Source organism: Macrobrachium nipponense, chromosome 11, assembly GCF_015104395.2.
Source record: "Macrobrachium nipponense isolate FS-2020 chromosome 11, ASM1510439v2, whole genome shotgun sequence".
In the NCBI taxonomy this organism is placed as follows: Eukaryota; Metazoa; Arthropoda; class Malacostraca; order Decapoda; family Palaemonidae; genus Macrobrachium; species Macrobrachium nipponense.
Window position 1 is genome coordinate 1,244,925 of NC_061087.1, and position 16,095 is coordinate 1,261,019.

The 16,095-nt window shown below is 39.5% G+C and overlaps 1 protein-coding gene across 7 annotated transcripts in view; it reads left to right on the forward strand.

Moving 5' to 3' along the window:
- The window catches only part of LOC135215322 (alpha-2-macroglobulin-like), a 494,644-nt gene that overhangs the window by 414,264 nt on the left and 64,285 nt on the right, over nt 1-16,095 (forward strand). For all 7 annotated transcript variants that reach the window (XM_064250089.1, XM_064250270.1, XM_064249915.1 and 4 more), the window contains exon 21: nt 5,327-5,460. In XM_064250089.1, the coding sequence (XP_064106159.1) occupies nt 5,327-5,460 (134 nt within the window). The remainder of the gene's footprint in view (nt 1-5,326; nt 5,461-16,095) is intronic.

Consider the following 16,095-nt stretch of genomic DNA (forward strand, 5'->3'; position numbering starts at 1 on the left):
AAATAAAAGAATGAATAATTGTGACTTTGCATATTTTTTATGAAAGAATATGACCATAGAAAACATAACCGTCAGCTTCTTTCAGAATATGACTAGGGTAAATGCTTATTACTTATACATTTTTTTGAATTACATCTTTAAATGGCAATTAAAGGAGCCCATGCTAATTTACAGAGTAAATGTGTACCTTTTAATAAAGGTAAAAGCTCGCAATGTAGGAGCTGTAGCTACAACCTTTAATGTAATTAAAAATTTAACTGATATACTGAATGCTGTTCAGTGGAGTGCAATTTCTTATTTGCCTTTTCCTGAAAGATGTAGAATTAGTTTTTTTTTTAATTATGGGGAGTATGAAGGTACTGATTGTATTTAGGAGTAGAGGATCTCAGGAGGATATTGTTATAATTTTACTGGCTGTCTTGGTTGTATTACAGCTAAAACCCATGCCACCAGGTACTATGCTAGGTAACCAATTGGTTCCTAACCACGTAAAAATATCTAATCCTTCGAGCCAGCCCTAGGAGAGCTGTTAATCAGCTCAGTGGTCTAGTTAAACTAAAATATACTTATTTTTCATGGACCATGACATCACAGATTTGAGTTTCTGGAGTTGTGAAGTATGCAATTGATATCTCCGATAAAAGATGTATTAAGTTACATATCATCATGAAAGTCTTGAATTATTTTGTATGTGCATTTTTTTATCATGCACAGCCTAAATATACAAGCATCTTGCTTTTTTATTTTTCTTTAAAATTGGTCTTGGCCTACAAGCAATCCCACATAGACCACCTTAATTGAAATGATACATAGAATTATGCAGCCAGTTAAGATATTAGGGTATTAATTCTCATAATCCTGCATATCAATTGTTAATATCATTGAGAGATTAGGCCTACTTGTCAACTTCTTATTTTTGAGGCAATGGCTGGGTATAGGCCTATTTGTACATCAATTTCTTATATCGTGAGGCAGTAACAAGGCATAGGCCTACATGTCAAATTCTTATCGCAAATAGTTTTCTACCCATATCTGTTGGAAATAGAGTAGTTTTTAATTAATATAGTAGTTTCAACTCTACGAAATGTATGTACACGTATAAGCAAGTCTGTTGCGAAAAACTAGTGCACGAGTTTTCTGTGACATATTTCCCGCCCGTCCATCCATTTCCCACTTTTCAGTGTAAGGCGAATTGCAATTGCCACGTATCAGGCGATCTGGTGGCCAAAGCAGAATGGTTCATTCTTTTCAGTTCTGTTTATCAATCATCGCCTCTCCTCCCTCATGGATATATAACAGTATTCTTGTTGTCATGAAAATTATATAAGAAACAGAAGAATGCTTTCTTTTTGAAGAGAACAAATTCTCAGTAAAATTGACTAACCCAATCCATCCGGGTATAAAAGGAGAGTGCACCAGGCGCACACCCTCTTCCTCTTAATTAACGTACATCAGGTAGCAACTCTTCCGGGTCTTGTAAATGGTGTACTTATCCATGAGGGAAGGTGCGAATGGTGTGAACATTATGTACAGTAAGTAATCATTCTTTCTTGCCATCATTGGGCTAATAGATGTAAACCTTTGCTGACTTTGTTTAATCAACTTTCGGGATTGTATCCCTATCTGTTTAAATGAAAGTGCGATGCAATTTAAGTGATTTTTGTGTGTTTTTGAGTGGTCGCGTGGCAGCGTTAAATTCATCTAAATTTGGGGTGCTGTACCACCCAAATTAACGTATCACTGCTTTGTTCTCCTGTTAATGTTAGTAACTTTAGTTTTGTAATTGTTAAAATCCTCTGTGTTTACCATTCGAGTTGTCCTTGTGCATGGGCTGGAACCTGTCCCCTAAGGTAGGGCTATCAGCCTCCCTCCAGTCGCCATAACATTCGCGACAAATTGCACATACACATAATACATGATTGGATGGTCAGAGTGATTACGTGTAAGTAAAACTTGTGGGCACATAACTGATGGCACACACAGATCAATCATAGGGCTATCTCAGCCTTACATGCAACAATCAAACTGCGCTCAAAGAACTATATTGAAAATAATATTTAAAAAAGGGGTATATTATATTACTGTGATGAGTAAATATAATGCTGCTGTATTATTTTTATGAAAATGAAGACTATGGTAGGAAAGCATTATAAGATACTTAACAAAATAATGATAATAAAAAATAAGACAAATGGTAGCTGAAAAAGTTATGTATGATTTTGTAGATTACCTTGTTGGACAAAAGGATACATGTGTCAGTAAATTTCTCTCTCTCTCTCTCTCTCTCTCTCTCTCTCTCTCTCTCTCTCTCTCTCTCATGAGAATTCATAAAGATCTTGATTACTTTCACTTAGAACAAATGACTAAATTTCAATTAACAAGAGTAGGCAGATAATTCTTGACACCAGTATTTTATGACTAGGTATATGGTTATTCTGCAATGTTAAGTTATCATATGAAAATTTTTCAGACACCACAAGCACCATAACAGTAAAAAAATGGCTGAACTTTATAAGTCTACATCATTTTTTATGATCCTGTTATTTTGAAAGGAGATAATGTCCTTAGGAAAATTCTCAGCAAATTATATCCAATATGACTCATACAGCTTACCATACTGTAACTTTAGGTTAAATATAGGCATACAGTATTCTGGTTTTATTCAGTGCAGTCACTGCTTGTCATCCCTCTGAATTTGTAAACTATTCCGATGAAATCAATTTTAAGATTATATTAAAAATAATGTTAAATTTCCTTAAATAAATTAGAAATACCAGTCTGCATAGCTCCGAGAAAGTTTGTCCTTAAATTTAGAATGGTGAACATGCTTTACAATATCAGATGACAATTATCATTGTCCCGTTCAAGTGTACCGAACTGAATGCCGACATTGCCTGTGCCACTTCCGTAATCAGGTGAACCTCATTTAAGAAACATAACATTGCAGCATTGCAGAACACTCCTGCCTTCAATCACATTTTCTTGTTCTTTTACTATTTTTAGTGGTTTTTTTCTTGACTGTGAACTAACAAACTAGGCAGTTTTAAGCCTTTTCATAGGGTTTCCAAGTAGTATTCACAGGTTCTAGTTATTCGCAGGGGGTGGTTTGGTACGCATCCCCCCATATATTATGATTTTATTTCAGTGGCTAATATAAAGTTTCATTTTGATAATCAGAATAACATATTTTACTTCAGTAAAACAACCATTGCAAAATAAATGAAGTTTAAAAGGACCACAGATTAACCAATTTTTCAAAACTATTGCCAACCAATCGGTTTCAAGGGATGGTCATAACGTAATCAGTGGTAGGGCTTAGCTGAAAAACTAGGTAGACTTTGTTATAGTTCTAAACAATGCATATCAGGCGGGATGCACCCTTTCAGCAACATTAATGTGGTAGTATTCTGCTAGATGAACGTTAGGTTAATTTTATTGAAATAATGTGAATTTTCATAATACAATTGACTTCATTTGATACTAAATGTGTGGAAAACTCCCCAACCTCTCAACAATCTAGTGGACAAAGAAAAGAATCACTAGGAAACCAGAAACTCATTCGAACTACTTGCAAGTGAACACAGGCTGTCCCAGGTTATCGGTGGGAGTTCCGTTTCCAGGGGTGTGCCGATAGGTGAAAAATCACCATTAACCAAAACTCGGTGATTTATGGTGCCATAATGGCGCCAATCCATAAGCACTTGTCTTAAGCGCCTCAGTGGCGTGGTTGGTATGGTGTTTGCGTCCCACCTCGGTGGTCGCGGGTTCGATTCTCGGCCATTCCATTGAAGAGTGAGAGACGTGTATTTCTGGTGATAGAAATTCACTCTCGACGTGGTTCGGAAGTCACGTAACGCCATTGGTTTGCTGATAACCGAGGACTGCCTGTAGGTAGAAAACAGGTATAACTGAAATTCTTTGCTGCATATGGTATTTAAAACAACCTCTGCGGCTATCAATAATACAGGATGACCCTCTGGAAAGTCTGGGTTTTTGTTTTGGAGACAAGGCAGGTAAGTTTTGCTGCATTTGTTGAGGTGGTCTTGGATAGCAAGTAGACTTCATTAGCATGTCTTGGCAACTTAGAGTCTGGCTTGGGAGAATAACTCATCAATTTGATATTTACTGTTTCACCCCCAAAGAAGAAACTACACAGTAGACCCCCTTTATTTGCAGGGGATGGGTATCAATACACACACTAACACACACACCCACGAATAGGTAAAATTCGCAAATACTTGAAACTCCTCTAAAAACTCTTACAACTGCCTATTTTGATAGTTAAAAAAAAACTCAATAAATACTTATATCTGAGCAGTTTAATAGTTTTATCACAAAATAATGCAATTAATCACAAAAATTATATGAAAATACAGTAATTGGTGTATATATCTCAGTGAAGAATGCAGCGAATAGGCGAGTTTTCAGCAAATAGGGTATATGTATGCGGTCCATAGAAAACTCTGAGAATAAGGTGGTTGACTGTATTGCCATTTCTAAGAAATTTAGAGCAGCTGGAAAAGAATTTGCTGGCTTCAGTGCCCCAACAATAGATCAAAAGAGTAATGCACGTCTGAAGCCAAAGATGCAGTTTTCAAGGAAAGAAGCAGACAAAATTGTTCTTGAGACATTCAGTAGGTTTGTGATCCTACAAAGGCAGATGCCAGCGAATTTGATAATCATCACCATGCTGAAGTCATGGCATATTTTATGAGCAACAGAGAGGACTTTCCTTCAACAATGGACTTTAGACCTTGGTATTACATAATGTGACACTGGTAGTATTGAGATGGCAGCAATGGGGAAAAAATTATCACCAGCCAGATTGAAGTTCTAGACCACTAGTAAATAAGAATATATTTGTAAACAGAGCTAAAATTTACAAGGTATACTCTGTGTAAGGACTGTACTGCACTATGCTGATAAGACATAGGAACTCAGAGAAGAAAAATTGGAGAGTTTTACAAACTTTTGGCTACCAGATGCCAATATTCCTTGCTAGATTAGCAAAAAATAAGAGAAAATGTCAAGGAAATTATGGAGAAAGAGTATAAATAAAGACCTAGATCAGATGAGAAACAAGGAAGAATTGGTACAGAAAAAAGTGATTGAAGAGGACTCATTGTATGCCTAACCATATTAAGGTAAACCAGTGAGAATATATTTGATAATGAGCTTGTCTTTAAGGAAGATTTATTGTTTCTGATTGTTATTTTTAACATTATTCACTTATATAAAAAATTATCTTCATTAACTTGTATAATTCAGTTTCTTTAAGGCATCAGTTCAGACTGAAACTTCAAAATTTTAAAAATGCCCATTTTAGGATACCAACGTGAACTCAAGTACAGACATCAGGATGGATCATACAGTGCCTTTGGGAGTTCTGATGAATCTGGTTCTACTTGGCTGACTGCTTTTGTACTGAAGTCTTTTGCTCAAGCTCGCCAGTACATTCAGGTAAGGAAAAAATGAATGTGTATGTGTTGAAAGTTTGCAAGATGATTTTGAATTCTTTTCTTAATTTAAAAAGATTACTTACCAGGGGTTTTAGTTGATAATCAAAGTAAACGCCTATTGAAAAATTCACTTGTATTACGATCTCGACTCTCGAGATCGACAGGTTCTTAAAAGTTATAAGCAATTGGGCTGTAATGACTGATGACAGGTGACAAACAAAGGAGGGAGGAGCATAACAAAGCCAAAAAGTTACCTTAAAATTAATTTATTTACAAGAGTTAAATACATAATGTACAGTGAGTCAAGGTTCTGGGTGGCAAAAACACAACAAAATTACAAACTAACAATAATAATTAATGTAAAACCAGTCTAAGAATCAATAAAATCCACCGTTCAATAACAAAGCCAAAACAATGACAAAATAGGCTGTATAAGGGCAATAACAATCTGTAAATATAATTAATAGAAATAGGCAGCATAATAAATAATTAAAATTAACACTGAAGCGGCATAATGATAGTCAGAGCAAAAGGGAACACTTCTTCAAACGATGAGGACAACAGTCCAATGCCGGATGATCAAGACAGAGCCGATTCGGCAACCACCTCGTCCTTGAAAACAATATGGACATCCTCCTCGACCACTGGACGAAAACACGTCACTGCTGCTGCCCAGTGAGGTCGGTCTCGACACGTCGTCCTCTCGACGACGAAAAAAACGCCATTGCTGCTGCCCAGTGAGGTCGCACTCGACAAGTCGTCCTCTTGACGACTAAAACACGCTATTGCTGCTGCCCAGTGAGGTCGTACTCGACACGTCGTCCTTTCGACGACGAAAACACGCCAATGCTGGCCAAAGGCTGTCGACCTCCAACTCGAAGTCATATTCCATACGATGACTTCAACCAAATAACCAGGTACCCAGTACCTGGCGCTGCCTCATGTTGGTCCACAGGTAATCATACCTGACTGCCTCTGACTGACTGGTCGTTCTGCCCTCCAGAACCTGACTGGTTGTTCTGCCCTCCAGAACCTGACTGGTCGTTTTGCCCTCCAGAACCTGACTGAGGAAGTTTGACGCCATCCAACAGACGTCAACTCGCCAGCAATTAAAAAACAAAAGAGGCAGCAATACACCAAGGGAACAATCGGCAAACGATTGTTCCTAACACCTCCCCACCTAACAGAAAAAAAAAAATTATCATTATTAATTTTTTTTTTTTTTTTTTACAAACAAAATACTCTTCCCCGATGCTGCCACACCCCCGTCAGCCAAAACAGAACCAATCCTGGCAAGGTCGCCAATATTACTATCTCGACTCTCGAGATCGACAGGTTCTTAAAAGTTATAAGCAATTGGGCTGTAATGACTGATGACAGGTGACAAACAAAGGAGGGAGGAGCATAACAAAGCCAAAAAGTTACCTTAAAATTAATTTATTTACAAGAGTTAACTCAAATACATAATGTACAGTGAGTCAAGGTTCTGGGTGGCAAAAACACAACAAAATTACAAACTAACAATAATAATTAATGTAAAACCAGTCTTAAGAATCAATAAAATCCACCGTTCAATAACAAAGCCAAAACAATGACAAAATAGGCTGTATAAGGGCAATAACAATCTGTAAATATAATTAATAGAAATAGGCAGCATAATAAATAATTAAAATTAACACTGAAGCGGCATAATGATAGTCAGAGCAAAAGGGAACACTTCTTCAAACGATGAGGACAACAGTCCAATGCCGGATGATCAAGACAGAGCCGATTCGGCAACCACCTCGTCCTTGAAAACAATATGGACATCCTCCTCGACCACTGGACGAAAACACGTCACTGCTGCTGCCCAGTGAGGTCGGTCTCGACACGTCGTCCTCTCGACGACGAAAAAACGCCATTGCTGCTGCCCAGTGAGGTCGCACTCGACAAGTCGTCCTCTTGACGACTAAAACACGCTATTGCTGCTGCCCAGTGAGGTCGTACTCGACACGTCGTCCTTTCGACGACGAAAACACGCCAATGCTGGCCAAAGGCTGTCGACCTCCAACTCGAAGTCATATTCCATACGATGACTTCAACCAAATAACCAGGTACCCAGTACCTGGCGCTGCCTCATGTTGGTCCACAGGTAATCATACCTGACTGCCTCTGACCGACTGGTCGTTCTGCCCTCCAGAACCTGACTGGTTGTTCTGCCCTCCAGAACCTGACTGGTCGTTTTGCCCTCCAGAACCTGACTGACGAAGTTTGACGCCATCCAACAGACGTCAACTCGCCAGCAATTAAAAAACAAAAGAGGCAGCAATACACCAAGGGAACAATCGGCAAACGATTGTTCCTAACAACTTGTAATGTGCTATTCCTTCAAATAGAGCATAAATTCCATTCTATTGAAAACCGCCTTCAGTTTGTAGCATTAGTCCGGTACTGACTTACATGTGGCTCGCCCATGGTCAATGGACATAAACATGGAACCCTTCTCTGCAGCAGTAACAAGGCTCTCTCTTGATTATTTGTGGCTGTTATCAAGATCTGCATTTGTTGAATCCCCCTTTGTTGAGGGGACTGTCTTTTTCCGGAGGGAAAATATTTATTTACTGGGATTGATCATGATATTCAAATCAGGAATTAAGAATACTATACACATCAAAATAGAATAGAATATAGAATTTAGATTAAAGGCCAAGCACTTTTTTTACAATATTTATTTGCAGACACATATTATACTGGTTACTTGAAACAAGAAATCATAATAAAAATATTTGGTTTTAGGACTAAATGTTTATAAATTCTCAGTCTTACCTTAACCACTCAAAAAATGCCCAGAATTCAATCTTTTCAGAGTGCAGATTTGACTACTTATTTAAACAATCAAACTGTTTGAGGCATATTGTGTTCAGATTCTTAAAGAAATTAGTTGACAGATGTTGTAGGGGTATGAATTTGTATTATTGACAAAACATTTTTTTATATAAGTAGCTTACCAAGTAATTACAAAGCTATGGTTTTGTAACCTACGGCAGCTTAAAGATTAAAAATTCACGCTGTGGCATTTTTTTCGTTTGTGTGTAGGTGCGTAGGACCTGCCCACTATCCGGGACTTAGGGAAACAAACTGGTGAAGAGTTTGATTTGGTCCCTGCCGGCTTCCAAGTAACATCATGAGTTGTTTGCAGCTACTTAATTTGTTTTTCAGATGGTTGTTGGCTGATACTTGGTGAGGTATTCGAATTTTGTTGTGGCTTTCTTTTATCAGCCGATTAGCTTTTGTGGTTTAATTTTAGTAGATTTCTTAAGGTTAGAATGTCAGATACTAGCTCATTTAGTGTTGTAAAACTAGGTTAACGAAGTTTACTTACGATTCTCACATTCTCATACTAAATGTATTCAATGTCGAGGACAGGAATGCAGTAAGGTAATACTTGCCTAGAGTGTCAAAATTGGGAGGATAAAAGATGGAAAACTTTGAAATCATGTAGACAAACTTGAAAGAGATAGAAAGAGGAAGGCAGCCCTTAGGGCTGAGAATAGGGCTAGTACAGATTGTACTTCTTTGCCTATCTCAGTGGATGATAAATCTGTTACTCCTCCTGCTCCTCCTCCTCCTCACATCCTCAGTCCTCCTAATTTACCACCTTCTAATGCAGGTTCCCATGATTCCTTCCTACTTGCCAGCCTTGAATTAAGGTTCAACTGTAAGCTTGGATTTATTTCCAATACCCTTATTGAAATGGTGTCAGCCATTAAATCTCTCATGGAGAAAAGTGTTGTTAGTGAAGGTGCAGTGAGAAGTGATAATGTGGTGAATGTTAAGGAGGTGGCTGTCTGTCCCACTAGTGCTCCAAGACAAAGGTCCCTGTCCCACTCCCCTGCACCAGGGAGAAGACATACTGGAGGTCCAAGGGAGTTGGTGGAGTTTGTCCTTGGGCAGTCGCCCCCTCTGTCAAACCTGCTTGTCCTCAGGTATTGAACAAATGCCACCGGAAAGACATTCTAGTGTATCAGCTTTTGTTTGGATGCTGACTCTTCCAGCCCTGACAAGAAGCGCCCTTATCATTATCTTGCTTTGTCATGACCTCTCAAGAGACATGCGGAACCTGAAGTTTCCTCTGCACTTGCAGCAGGAGCCCACAGCCTTCCTCTAGCTTTCAGGAGCAGTTTGCTTCCCCTCACCATTGGTTGGGAGACAGTCAAGAGCACCCAACTTCTTGTAAGCACCTGAAGTGCCTGACTGCCGATGTACTTCATGCGCCCGCTTTCTCCCAGCAAGTTTATGCTTTCGAGCATTTGGCGCCAACTTCCAAGTGCCCGGCGCCCACTTCTGAGCACCTGGCACCTACTTCTGAGCACCTGGGGCCTGGTGCCCAGCACCTGATGAACACGGCTCATATGTGAAGCGTCACCTACTAACGTGCAAGGGAATAACCCATAGCTCCTCTTCAACAGCGGATAGTAGATCTTATGGCCTTCATGAAACAGACAACTTCAGTTCCTGAAACCGTAAAGGATAAGACTTTATCATCGATCTCACGGAGGAAGATGAGGTTGCTAAGGAATCAACTCCTTCCTCCATTTATTCCTCTCTGTTGAAGTTTCTGTTGGATACTTTCCCAGATTTCTTTGTTCCATCTATGCTAACTTCCCCAGCTTCTACTTTTCTGATAAGGAAGCATTCTTCAGAAGGCACCAAATTGCCTAAGCTAGTGCTTTCTGTTCATCCAATAAAGCCCTTCCTGAAGTTCATGACTGGCTAGCCTCTAAGAGAGAGCAGGGCAAAGGTTCATTTGCTTTTCTGCCCAGTAAGCTGATGAGGATAAAGTATACATTTTACGCTACCAGATAGGCTTCTTCCTTGGGAGTCTTTGCCTCCTCCCAAGGGCATTTCTCTGTGTTGGTAGACTACTCGCAGATCAGCCTTCTCATCAGCAAAAGTAATGTTTTCCTCTTCTGAACTTTTCCACCCTGAGCGCATCATTGGGCTGAGAGTTTAAATGTTTTCTTATGTTTGATATGTCATGTTTCGTGTTTGGTGTTGCTGTGTGATAGTATGTAAGTGCGTATATGTTTTTTCTGAAGAGTGAGTGAGCGAGCGATCGATCAAGAGAGAGAGAAAGATTGTGATTGCTGGATGGATAATGAGTGGTTTGATGGTGGCGTAAGCATCTGACTTGTCTGTTGGAGAAGTCACCGAATATATCAATGGCAACAGTCCGTTAAAAGAGACGGAAGGAGTCAGTAAGCGGGAAAAGACGGTCAATCAGAAGTAGCCAGTGTTATTTGGTGTTTTCTTTTTTTATATTGATGCTGTATGGTGGTTGTGGGTGTGTGTCTAGTGGTTGTTGAGCTGAAAAGGTTTGTTTTACACGGTTTTGTGGTTTGATGGTTTAGTGAGTTGTCTGTTGGAAACAGTGTTGGTGGTTGTGGTGTGTTGCACTGGGTTTGAGTTGTCGTATGATTTGTTGTGTTGTTTTGAGCTGTTGGTTTTTGTTTGCATAGTTTTTGGGGTGTTGTTTTATGAGTTGTTGCTCATTACTTCCAAAGGGGTTTCTTTGACACAATAATCAGCCCTTCTTTTTGCTCTTTTGGATAAGATGCATCTCTTTCCGCAAGTAACGGGCAAGGAAATATTTTCAGACTTGCAAAAGAAATTTACAATGTGTCTTTTACCCGTCTACCAGACATTCTAGACAGCCTACTCCCTTGACTGCTTCGTCATTTTCTCCCTTACAGATGCAGCCATTACATGGGGGTAAACAGAAGTCTCAGCCAAGGCCCAGAGCCAAACTGCAACCTCCTACAAAGCCCGTTAGGAAGTCCTCTTTTTAAATCTAACCCCAAAAGTGAGAACTTAGTCCTCCATGCCCCAGTAGGAGCAAGACTTGCTTTTTTGGAATGAGTAGGCACAAGGAGGAGCTGAGCCATGGGTAGTCAAGGTTCTTAAAGAAGGTTATGTAGTTCCCTTTCTGAAAGCTCCTCCATAACTATGTTGCTGATTACCTCGGGGGGCTTGAGGCCAGTTCTGGACATAAGTGGCCTAAATACTAAATACATTTATCCTCAAGATGAAGTTTCATATGGAGGCAGTTTGTTCAGTCATGTATTCTATCCAACAGGGGAACTGGATGGTCTCCCTGGATATGGAAGATGCATACTTCTACTTTCTTGTCCATCCAGACTCAAAGTTTCTAAGTTTTGTCTTTCAGGGAAGACTTCTACAATTTCCAGACCTATGTTTCGGCCTCGCGACGGCACCACAAGTTTTCACCAGAATTCTTGCCCCTCTCGGGAACTGGCTTCACCTGAGGATCAACATCAACTTGTACCTAGAAGATTGGCTTCTCTGCTTTTCGTCAGAAGAGAAATGTGCAGAGCTTGGAAAGATCTCTTTGCCTGACACAAGTTTTATGTATCTTGATAAACAAGAAAAAGTCCCTCTTGCCACCAACTCAGAAGATCCCCTAGGGATGATTCTGGACTTGCAGACTTTTCAGGCTTTTGTGTCACCCAAAAGAATCGACAATTGCCTGCAGACTGTCCATCAGTTCCTTGCTTTGTTATCTTGTTTTTGTAGTTCAATGGATGAGTCTTCTAGGGACCCAAGCATCAGTAGAGCAGTTTGTGACACTATGTAGACTAAATATGAGGCCTCTGCAATTTTTTCTGAAGGCATATTGGTGCAGGAAGACTCGTCCAAATTCCTTCATTATCTCAATAACATCAGAGATCAGTGGCGGCCGTACAAAAAAATTACTCTAAGAAGGAAAGTCTCTTCTTCCCATGAACCCAACTTTCACGTTAATTCAGACATCCAACCTTGGCGGGCATGCAATTCTAGAAGGTTGGGAAGTCCCCAGTATATGGACAAAGAAACAACAAGAGGCTCACAACAAACGTGAAAGAATTGAGAGCAGTTCTCTTGGGTCTGCAAACCTTCTTGAGCATAGTCTGTGGGAAGAATGTAATAGTTCATGCAGACAACATGACGACCTTCTCTTACATTCACAAACAGGGAGGCACACACTACTCCTCACTCTAAGAGACAGCAAGGGATCTCCTGTGGGTGAAAGAGAGTTAGGTTTCTCTTCTCTCTCAACCAGGTTCATTCAGGGGAAAATGAATATTAGTGTGGATGAGCTGAGCTGCATTAAGCAGGTCCTTCCAACTGAATGGGCCCTGGATCCATAAATTTGCAACAACCTTTGGAGGTTATGGGGGAAACCAACTTCCTGTCTTCTGCTTCCCTGTTCCAGATCCCCAGGCATGGGTGACAGATGCCATGCTTCAGGACTAGACAGGCCTAGATGTTTATGCCTTCGCTCCTTTAGGTTGATGTGAGAGGTGCTCAACAAGTTATCAGGGCACCTACATGACTCTGATTGCCCCCTTCTGGCCCAGCAAGGAATGGTTTCCAGATCATGTTTGCCTATTAGTGGATTATCCAAGGTTACTCCAACAAAAACAGTCTTTGCTCAGACAACCCACTTTCACTGATTCCACCAAGGGTTGTCCACTCTGGCCCTGACAGGCTTCAGATTGTCAGGTGCCTCGTTTAGAGCAAAGGTCTTTTCACAACAGGCTGCAGAGGCAATTTAAAGATACAGGTGATTGTCTTCTATAAAGCTCTATCAGTCTAAATGAGCAGTCTTCAGGAGATGTTGCAGCCGCTATAACATCTCTTTTACCGAGACCTCTATAAATCAAATAGCAGACTTCCTGTTATTCCTGAAATCTGTTTAGAAACTCTCAACCTCTACCATTAAGGGATACAGGTCGACGCTTACCTCAGTCTTTAAATGTAGAGGTATGGATTTGTCCACTTATCAAAACATCAGCAACCTCATCAAAGTAAAAAGAGTTCTTCCAATATCTCTTGGAATCTGGACATTGTACAGAAATGGCTCTCACGTTCTCAGTTCAAACCTCTTCAGAATGCCTCCCACAGTAATCTCACCAAAACACTTTTCTTGGTAACCCTGTCTGTAGCCAAACATTAGCGAATTACATGCTATCAACAAGAGGGTAGGATTCGCACACGGAGATGCAGTTTTTTCTCTTATCACTTTAATTTTTAGCAAGAACAAGAGTCCTTTCTGTCGACCTCATTCCTTTATTATTAAAAATCTCATGGAGATTAGGGCCAGAGGAAGAAGAGAGACTTTTATGTCTAGTGAGGTTATTAATGTATATAATCTTCACAGTACAGAGGAGATTAGAGGACCTTCAGACCACCTGTGGTGTTCTGTAAGAAATCCAGTTTGTCTTCTTTCCAAAAATACTCCAGGCCGTCCCTGGTTAACCGCAGACTCGGTTAATGGCAAACTGGTTTTATGGTGCTTGTCTAGTGCCATAAAATTGGCGATTTAGGGCACCGTACCGAACCAAGTTTCAGTTATTGGCGCCATAAGGTGCTGATAATAGAGTTAGGGCACCATAATGGAATTCACCTTTTATTTCTTTCCCATGCTTTTACTTCCACAAAGCTCAGGCTTCTTTTATCGTAGTTCCTTTAATTGTGAGTCGTGAAATTAGTACTCGGGATTATTTTTTAGTTTATTTAATCCTCTTTTCCCATTTAACTTTTTTTCAATGCCAAGAAGAGCATGTACCATATAATGTATTTTATTTCTTTATTTTTATGTTATGGATAATAGCTGTGTATTTACCTCCGTGTACTCATTTTGCCTTCTGTCATTTTCACCATCATGGCAGTTTTGTCAGTAAAAATGGGAAAAATAAAATTTGACTAATGTGTTTATGCAACTTTGTCAGCAGAAAATAATGAATTCTTGAGGGAAAAAAATCACAAAGTGCCATAACATACCTAACATTGGCACCATTAACCAGTTATCAGTGTCATTAACTAAAACCCAGCACCATAAGCTGGGTTTAGGTTAATGGCGGTTTTCGCTTGTCAGCACCCTGCCGAGAATGGAACCTCCGCTGACAACTTTGGACTGCCTGATTTAATTTCAGAAATAATATCTCATTTAATTTCTTTTTAAAAGATCACTGAAACACACATCCTCAAATCCACAGGAGGGTTAAGGGTTGGTTCTTCTGAAAGCTTTGAAATTACTTTAAGTATAGGGACTTATGCCCTGGGGCAAACACAAAGTAATTTCCTGTTGCATAAATCAGTATGTTTGAATTCTGGCAATAAGGTTAGATTACCATTACACTGGTGGGCTGTGTCCTAGAAAATATTTTTACATATAGAATCCCGTATGTTTTCTGAATTTCTCTGTCAACCTTGGTTGTCTTGCTCCAACATCTCGCCCATCAAAAAAAAAAATTTAAAAAGCAAAACTGGCCAATTATTGAAATAGATTAATGGGCAAAAAGGCTGATACCAATCAATTAGGAGAATGGCTGATTGCTGATTATCTGGCAGTTAATTGTTGCAGTCCCATTGTACACTGCCCCACCCACTTTTTTTTCTGCAATGTGTGACAATGGAGAAAGAGCCATTCATTGTTGCTGGAGATCTTAAAGAGGATACTGGCTGGTCTTCCTTTTATTGCTTTGGAAATTAGTAATGAAGTTGGCTTAAGTTTTTTTTTCTCTATATCGGTTATTACTTTTATCTTGATGGAGATTGTATATTGGACAAGCCCAATATACTGAAATGAAGTTCATGAGTCATTTTCTCATTGGTGAAAGAGTGATGTTGTCAACTGTTTTGCTAAAGCCCAAACAATGGTATTTTTCTCAGTGTTTGTTCATAACTCTAGATGGTTATCTATCTTTTGGTTATGGCAAAAAATTATCTCTGAATCTTCTTGGCTTCATGGACTGCAGGTCCTCAAGGTCTTAATTTTCTGTTTTGTTGTATTATTTATTCTCGCAGTTTAGTTAGTTAAAAGGCATTTTGTCCAAGAAAAAATCTCTTCTGTTAATGGATGTCTGCTCAGTTAAGAGCAGACAAAGATGAATAGCTGGAACATGTATGAGATTAGGCATGTTGTGTGTACAGTTCCCAACTGAAACGAAGTCAGTCTGTGCATGGTTCTCACTCATTGCACATCTATGCTAAACTTTGTGGGGTGTTTCTTATTTGAGTGCTAGTAATTGTACTGTGCTTTTGCCATCCTAGCTTTTAAGAATGTTAGAGATACCAGCAAGGCAAAGATTCAGAAGGAAATTAATAAAAAAAAACATGAAAGTCATGTTTGAGTACTAGTTAATGTGAAGGGATTATGGGGCCCAAACAAACTATTTATATTATGATCAAACTTAGAGGCCATCATAGCTGATGTTGCTAAGGGAGTATAATCTGTTATAAACAAAGGTTTCTGACTATGAAGAGAGTGAATTATTGTTAATGCGGCAGGCAATTACAAGCTGATCTCTTAAAAACCACTCCTGGAATGAATCTTGATACAGGTAGCACTGAAAAGTTGAAAACTTGTCATAGGTAGTTTAAGAAATAAAAAAAGTGTCATATACAGTGTGGTGAGGCACGGGGAGGCTACCAGTTCTAACAAAGATGCTGCTAAGAAATATGTTAAGAGAGTTTAGTCACTATACAAAGGCTGAAGATTTTGCTTCCCAACAAGTGTTCCTATGTGATGAGACAGGCCTGTTCTGTAAGAAAAGGGCAAAGGGGCCTTTATCACTCGAGAGGAAAACTGACT